Genomic DNA, 8,489 nt, shown 5'->3' with positions numbered 1-8,489 from the left:
TAGAATAAGCAGTATGTCTGCTAGTGATAAGCTGACAAGATGGGAAGTGTTGGGTGTTCAGGGAGCTTTGCTAAGCCACTTCATTCAGCCGGTTTATGTTACCCAGATAATGCTTGGTAAGTCTTGATTTTTGATTTAGCTAAATACTGTTAAGATGTATCACAAACGACAACTTATTTTAAATGTGTATGAGAATATTAAAGTTGTCTGAGAAATAGTAGTAATTTTTGCCTAAACAGTGATATGAAATTAGAGTGCCTGTGTAGTGGATTCAGATGGGTAGCTGTGTCGGCTTGAAGCAGCAGAATGAAGTTTGAGTCCAGTGGCACCATTAAGACCAATAAGTTTTATTCAAGATTTAAGCTTTTGTATGCATGCACACTTCTTCGGAAACAAGGAAATGGATATTACCAGTCCATACATATAGGTAGAGGGGAAATTAGCATACAGCATAATAAAGATGTTTAGCAGATTCAAGGACCAAACAGGAATAGCAAGCTTAGTTTATATATGTTCACCATTTGTTTGAGTTTCATTCCAGGGGGAAAACCTAGTGAAAGAAATACGTCAAAGTTGGAGATTGATGGGCAGATGCATCCTTAACTGTAGAATACTGAGAGTAATTAACGGAGACACTGCTATTACATTCCATCCGTGTTTCCTCTCAGGCATGGAGGCGACCTTACAGCATCTTCTTTGAAGTGGGGCGATTGCCTGGATAGAGTTATCTCCCATGTCCCCAGACTGGAGAAATACTTTCCAATCACTCCACTTCAAAGAAGATGATGCTGTAAGGTCACCTCCATGATTGAGAGGAGGTGCGTGGAACGTAATGGGCAGGGTCTCAGGTAATTACTCTCAGTATTCTACAATTAAGAATACATCTGCCCATCAATCTCCAACTTTGACATATTTCTTTCACTCCCACCCCCCCACCCCGAATTTGGGGTTTTAACTTTCCAGCTTCTTTAATGGTCTGCTTCTGAACTGAGTTGTTTTTATGGATAGTTCTGTACTGTTTTGATATTGATAACTTACTTTAATTTTTAAGCCACCTCAAACAGGATAAAAATCTCCTAAATAAAGCTGTAACTCTGAGCTGACTGACATTTAAGATGCAAACAATTTTGCTGCTAGTGTTCAACTGACAGACCCATGACTGCAAACAGTACTAGCCTGTCTTCCATGGTACATGCCCATGTGCTGAGATGCTTCTCTGTGGGCATACGAAATATTAAATTGTTGACTGTTAAAACACTGGTATTTATTTTACTATTCAACAGAATGTTTATTAGAAAGTTTATTATGTATCTATCCAAGCATGTTGAGTTCTGATAACTAATATTTTAAGTGGAGATTGTCATTTTTAGTAAAACAAAGCTCCATATTCTTGGATCTCTGTAATGTTAGGGTAATTCTGAATTTCCATTTTTTATTTTTAGGAGATGCAAACTGCAGTAATACAAGAGGATTAGAAATAGCTATCAAACAACGCGTAGATGATACACTCACTTCTAAACTACCCATGTTTTACCTGGTGAACAGACCTCACATTAGTCTGGTGACTGCTGCTTACCCAGTACAGTTAGACTTGGAACACAGGTCTCTTAGTGTGAATTGGTCCCAAGGAGATACTTCATTGGAGGTGGTGGATGGACTGAATGGGAAGACAACAGAAAGGTAAAAATGGAGGAACAAGTATTCTAAAATCAGAGAAGAATCGGAGTCAAATTGCATACTTTAGAGGATTGTCTCTCTTTATTTGCCATCAAGTCACAGCTGACTTATGGTGACCCCAGTGGGGATTTCAAGGAAAGAAATATTGAGGTGGCTTGCTGTTGCCTGCCTCTGAGTCGTGACCCTGGTATTCTCTGGTGGTGTCCCATCCGAATACTGACCAAAGCTGACCCTGCTTAGCTTTCAAGATCTGATGAGATTGGGCTAATCTGGGCTATCAAGGTCAGGATTGCCATTTACCTATTACATAATACTTCACTCATCTCTTAATAGTTAAAAAGAGCTGTAAGATGAGCTCTTTTTTCACTTTCAGTATAAAACCTAACAATTTGTCACAGTGTTGGTGTCTGCTAGTTGTTAAACAGCTAGTTTATTAGTTAACTATCTAACTTCTGGAAATGTGTTTTGTTTCTCATTGCCATTGTTTCATTCCTAGTTCACCCTTCAAAAGTGGCATTACAATGGCAAGTCGGCTTTGCAAGGCTGCAATGTTAAGTCGTTTCAATTTACTTGTTAAAGAATCAAAGAGAGATGACCTACTTAAAGCAGCAGCTACATACCATGAAGCAAAGGTAAGATGTGTTGAACTTGGACCAGTGCACATCTCATGAATTCCAGATTAACATCCCGTTCACAGTGACTTCAGGATTTGACGAGTGTTGTGGCTTTAATGGTAGCTTGCGAAAGTAAGCAGTATTCTAGTTTGATTACATGAATGTCTGAGCATATATAAAATAGCTATAACACATACGGTTCACTAACTTTAACAGACAAATCTTTAGACTGCACAAGTGTGTTTTACAGTTAACTTGAAACATTTTATGCAATTGTCAGTTCTGTAAGTGGATGATGGTCATCTGTTTTAATGCTAAAAGGCTATGGTATTGTAGCTTGTTAGACTGTCCAAAGCTGTTTTTTTATTCTGTAAAAATAAAATGCATATATTGCGTGTTGTTTTACCCAGGAAAGCAGTCAGAGAATGGTAGCATATCTGCTGTGCCTAGAAGCCTATGAAGTATCAGTGTTGGATATTTTGAGGAGATTCTACTTAAAAGTTGAAACATATGCTTAAACTTTGATTAGCTCTAAAAAGCTGTGTCCCTTGGCTACACTAAGTTGATTGGAAATGTTTCTAGAAAACAGACGTGTCGAACTCATTTGTTACTAGGGCCAGATCTGACATAAATGTCACTTTGTTGGGCCAGGTCATGTGTGCCATAAGATGTAACACAAGGGCTCTCCTTCTTTGGAGGTTTTCAAACAGGCTAGATGGCTACCTGACAGCAATGCGGATTCTGTGAACTTTGGCCGTTCATGAGAGGGAGGGCAGGTCAGGTTGCCTCAGTGCTTAGTTCTTGTGGCCCTTTTTTACACACCCAGGGAAATGCTGATTGCCACTTTGGGGTCAGGAAGCAATCCTGGAGGTTTTTTGCCATTTTCTGGGTGCGGAACAGCAGTCACTGCGGGTGTGGAGGGGGGAGGTATTTGTGAATTTCCTGCATTGTGCAGAGGGTTGGACTAGATTACTCTGGAGGTCCCTTCCAATTTTGTGATTCTATGAAGATATAAACTTGCTATCAAGATGATTTCAGATGCTGAATGGCAATAGCAGGCGTGATTGGATTAGGTATGATAGGCAGAGGGATGGAGATATCCGCATTGGTGTGGACATAGTGTATCTAGATTTCAGTAAAGCATTTGACAAAGTTCCTCATGATATCTTTGAGGATAAGTTGGTTACGTGTGGACTGGATGGTGCAACTGTTGGATGGATTCATGGTTGGTTGAAAAATCATACCCAACGAGTGCTCGTAAATGGCTCTGCGTCTACGTGGAGGAAAGTCTTGAGTGGAGTGCCGCAGGGTTCGGTCCTGGGCCCAGTGTTGTTCAGTGTTTTTATAAATTACCTGGAGGAAGACATAGAGGGGATGCTTATCAAATCTGCAGATGACCCGAAGCTGGGTGGGATTGCTAACTCTGAAGAAGACAGAGTCAGGATTCAAAATGATCTAGATAGGCTGGAGTAGTGGGTTGAGACAAATAAAATGAATTTCAATAGAGAGAAGTGCAAAGTCCTACACTTAGGTATAAAAAAATCAAAGGCACAGATATAGAATGGGAGGGACTTGGCTTGACAGCAGCACATGTGAAAGGGATCTGGGTATTCTGGTTGATCACAAGCTAAACATGAGCCTGCAGTGCGATGTGACTGCGAAGAAAGCTAATGCAGTCTTAGGATGCATTAACAGAAGCGTAGTGTCCAGATCACGGGAGGTGGTAGTTCTACTCTATTCTGCTATGGTCAGGGCTCACCTGGAGTACTGTGTCCAGTTTTGGGCACCACACTTTAGGAAGGATGTTAACAAACTCAAGCGTGTCCAGAAGAGGGCAAGCAGGATGGTGAGAGGGTTGGAATCCAAGTCTTATGAGGAAAGGCTGAAAGAGTTGGGTATGTTTAGCCTGGGAAAGAGAAGGCTTAGAGGGGATAGGATTGCAGTCTTCAAGTATTTGAAGGGCTGTTATGTAGAAGATAGAGCAGATCTATTCTCTCTTGCTCCGGATTGCAAGACTAGATCTAATGGGTGGAAATTAAAAGGGAGTCAGTACCGGCTAAATATCAGGAGAAACTTCCTAACTGTAAGAGTGGTTGAGCAGTGGAACAGACTGCCTCGGGAGCTAGTGGATGCTCCTTCACTGGATGTTTTCAAGCAGAGGCTGGACGACCATCTTTCAGGTATGTTGTAGGGCCATCTTTCGGCTATGCTCCTGCAGAGTGCAGGGGGTTGGACTAGATGACCTGCAAGGTACCTTCCAACTCTAACATTCTATGATTCTATATGATTCTATGATATGCAGAGGCATGGAGATAATCAGCACTGGCAATGAGATAGGTAACCTAGATCTCAGCTTGGTACAGGAGGATTCAGTCCAGGAGAAAACAAAGAATAAATGGAAATAAGTCTGAAGAAGTGAGCAGTGACTCACAAAAGGACATAAAAAGTAAAGGTAAAAGTTCCCTTGCTCAAAAGCCAGTCGAATCCGACTCCAGGGTTGCGGTGCTCATCTCTGTTTCAAAGCCGAAGAGCCAGCGCTGTCCGAAGGCATTTCCGTGGTCATGTGGCCGGCATGACTAAACACCAAGGCGCACAGAATGCTGTTACCTTCCCACCGAAGTGGTACCTATTTATCTACTTGCAATTTCATGCTTTCTAACTGTTGGGTTGGCAGGAGCTGGAACTAGAGATGGGAGCTCACTCCGTCATGCAGCACACTCAGGTCTCGAACTGCTGAACTACCAACCTTCCACAGCCTGCAGTTCAGTGTCTTAACCACTTGAGCCACCGCAGCTCCTTACAAAAGGACATACCCAACCACCATTTTTTAGTCTAAAGGAGGTACTGGACTCTTACTCTTTCTACCGCTGTTAGAAACCACAGCATTCAAAATCCAGTGGGGGAAACATTTTAACCTTCCAGGGTATTCAGTTACTGACCTAAGAGTAGCGGTTCTCTTACATTGCAAACTCTTGAATTGAGACCTAGGTTTCCTCTCTCATTACCAGTGCCTGCTATTGGCCTTTGGCAGTTGAAATCACTTCTTTCTCCAAGATATAAGAACAGATGGACTCACATTTCAGCTGTATCTGAAGAAGTGAGCAATGACTCATGAAGGCTCATATGCTACCAAAAATTTTGTTAGTCATTAAGGTGCTGCTGGACTCTTGCTCACTTTTGCTAATAAGGAATGTGAGCTGTGCTGTTAGGTTTCTCCCCTTCGACATCTGTTAGAAATGGAAAAGGGGATCTCTCCAAGTGCCATGGGAGGGTCTCTCTCTCTCTCTCTCTCTCTCTCTCTCTCTCCCACTCCCACTCCCTCCCTTTGAAGGAAAAAATGTGCTTGCACATAAAAGCTTATACCTGGAATAAAATATTGCTGGTCGTCTTAAAAGTGTTGCGAGATGCTATTTCGCCCCCTCTTTCTTGCTCTTTCTGTCCCCTTACCTCCCCAAAGGCAGGGGGAGGAGCCCTCAGCCAATCAAAGGAAGGCTTTCTTTCTCTCCTCTGGGCAATGTTTTAAGGACTCAGTGGATAAAAATAATAATGAGATGGCCCTAGGGAATCTCTCTGACAATCAGTCCCTGCTCCAGGGCCAAATTTCTCCAGGGCCATCATGGTTTGGGCTGCTAACCTCCTTCAGGAACCGGACACTATCCTGATACCTTGATGCTTAAGAGACCCATCCTGAAGAGTAAAAGGGCTGCAAAATTTGCAGCAGATGCATCCCAAGAGGTCATGCAGTTCGGTGCCAGAGTACAGGCCACCAATATAGTGGTTAGAATGAACCTATGGCTAAAGCATTGAAAGGTGGACCCTCTGTCTATTTCACATTTGTCCGCATTAAAAATAAAAACAAAACACAAAGAACAGGAGCAAAAGCGTTTTAGGAGCTCCTGCACCTTTGACAATAGGTCGAGATTCCAGCAGAGACCGTTCCCTCCTAACAAACAGGATAGGAACCGACCACCTGACTATATTGTTGGGGGGTCAACTCCAGCAGTTTCCCCACATCTGGATAAAGTATGACCAACCAGTGGGTACTCTCTATCATCCAGAAGGGACACAAAATAGGATTTCTCTCCCCCCCCCCCCCCCCAATCTCTTCTGTGCTCCTTCACTTCCTAAGACAGAACAGAGGCACCTTTCCTCTGTCGTGACCTATTCAACGTTTAGTGCACATAGGGGCAGTGGAACCAGTGCCGTTAGAACAGTGTTTCCATGGAATTTATTCCATTCTATTTGTAGTCCCAAAAAGATGGGACTGGAGAGCAATTATAAATTAAAAGAGTTGAAGCTATGGATAAAGAAGTGCAAGTTCCTGTTCACTGCATTCTACAGAGTATTCAGCAAGACAGTCACATGATGTCCTTACACCTTTGAGATGCTTACCTGCATATTCCACCTTCCAGGCAGATCTTCCCTTTTTGATTTTCAGGGCCAGTGTTTCCAGTACAAGGTCTTACCCTTTGGACTGGCATCACCGCCAAGTGTGTTTACCAAGTTCCTGGTAATTCTAATAACCTACCTATGACAACAAGGAATCCAATGTTATCCTTACCTGGAGGATATCCTCTGTAGTGCCAAGGAGGCAGAGGAGGTGAGCTAGGACACCATGTCCACTGTACAGTCTCTTCAGGCACTTTGCTGCCTGATCAATGTGTAAGTAAATAAGTCATCTCACACTCTCCAGCGACATAGTCTACTTAGGGTCCAGGGTTCAGATGAAGATAGCCAAAGTGTTTCTACCTGTAAAAAAGCAGGTAAAATTGTTGTAAGGCGTGAAAAAAATTCAGTGGAGGTTGTGGACCTCATGCACTGGTTGACAGTACCGGGGCTGATGATGGAGTCCATAGAGCTGATTCCTTCAACCCACTTCCATGCCAGGACTTTACAATGGACTCTTTTTCCTTATCAGAAGGACATACAAAAAGGAGTACAAATAAGTCAAGATACTGCCCCCCCCCCCAAAAAAAGTCATTAAGCTAGTGGTCTTTGCTGCCAGATCTGACAAGGAGAGTCAGTTTCCTCCAGTCTCCTTTTTTATTGTTGTTCAGTTGCACAGTCGAATCCGACTTTTTGCGACCCCATGGACCACATCACGCCAGGCCCTCCTGTCTTCCGCCGTCCTCCGGAGTTTGCTTAATTTCATGTTCATTGCATCGATAACACTGTCTAACCATCTCATCCTTTGCCGTCCCCTTCTTCTTTGACCTTCAGTCTTTCCCAGCAATCAGGGTCTTCTCCAGTGAGTGCTCCCTTCTCATTTGGTGGTCAAAGTATTTGAGCTTCAGCTTCAGTATCTAGCCTTCCAGGGAACAGTCAGGGTTGATTTCTTTTAGGATTGACTGATTTTATCACCTTGCAGTCCAAAGGACTCTCAAGAGTCTTCCCCAGCAGCATAACTTGAAAGCATCTATTCTTCAGCACTCAGCCTTCGTTATTGTCCAACTCTCACAGCCATACATTACTACTGGGAATACCATTGCTTTGACCATGCAAACTTTTGTTGGCAGGGTGATGTCTCTACTTTTTATTCTGCTATCTAGGTTTGCCATTGCTTTCCTCCCAAGGAGCAGGCGTCTTTTAATTTCATGGCTGCAGTCACCGTCTGCAGTGATCTTGGATCTCAGGGATGCAAAGTCTGTCACTGCTTCCATGACTTCCCCTTCTATTTGCCAAGGAGTGATGGGGCCACATGCCATGTTCTTAGTTTTTTTGATGTGTTTCAAGCCAACTTTTGCACTCTCCTCTTTTATCCTTAGCAAGACGCTCTTGAGGTCCTCTTCACTTTCTGCCATTAGAGTGGTATCATCTGCATATCTGAGGTTGTTGGTGTTTTTCCCAGCAATCTTAATTCCGGCTTGTGATTCATCCAGGCTGGCATTTTGCATGACGTACTCTGCATATAAATGAAATAAGCGGGGCGACAATATACATCCTTGTCGTACTCCTTTTTCTATGCTAAATCAATCAGTTCTTCCATATCCGGTTCTAACTGTCACTTCTTGACCCTTATACATGGACACCAGCAGAAGAGGCCAGGGAACAGACTGCAGGTACCAGGTTGTCCAAGGTAGATGGAGCTCGTTGGAAGAAATGAACAGTAAGAACTGGCTGAAACTTGAGGCAATCAGGCTAGCACTGATTGCCTTCCAGAACCCATTGAGGAGCATGTAACGATATGAGCTTATGTTT

At 43.1% G+C, this 8,489-nt stretch overlaps 1 protein-coding gene across 1 annotated transcript in view; it reads left to right on the top strand.

Annotated features, from left to right (window-relative positions):
* ADAD1 (adenosine deaminase domain containing 1) overlaps positions 1-2,309 on the top strand; it is a gene marked incomplete at its 3' end in the record, with an annotated part of 10,276 nt that extends 7,967 nt beyond the window's left edge. Inside the window, exons 8-10 of the mRNA XM_015412030.1 lie at positions 1-116; positions 1,443-1,680; positions 2,174-2,309. The exon at positions 1-116 is cut by the window's left edge and continues 111 nt beyond it. Coding sequence (XP_015267516.1) covers positions 1-116; positions 1,443-1,680; positions 2,174-2,309 — 490 coding nt within the window. The remainder of the gene's footprint in view (positions 117-1,442; positions 1,681-2,173) is intronic.
* Between the last annotated feature and the right edge of the window lie 6,180 nt (positions 2,310-8,489).

This window comes from Gekko japonicus, unplaced genomic scaffold, assembly GCF_001447785.1.
Source record: "Gekko japonicus isolate JY-2015 unplaced genomic scaffold, Gekko_japonicus_V1.1 scaffold1048, whole genome shotgun sequence".
Classification (NCBI taxonomy): Eukaryota; Metazoa; Chordata; class Lepidosauria; order Squamata; family Gekkonidae; genus Gekko; species Gekko japonicus.
Note: the sequence above shows the minus strand (reverse complement) of the source record. Positions and strands in the feature narration are given on the sequence as shown.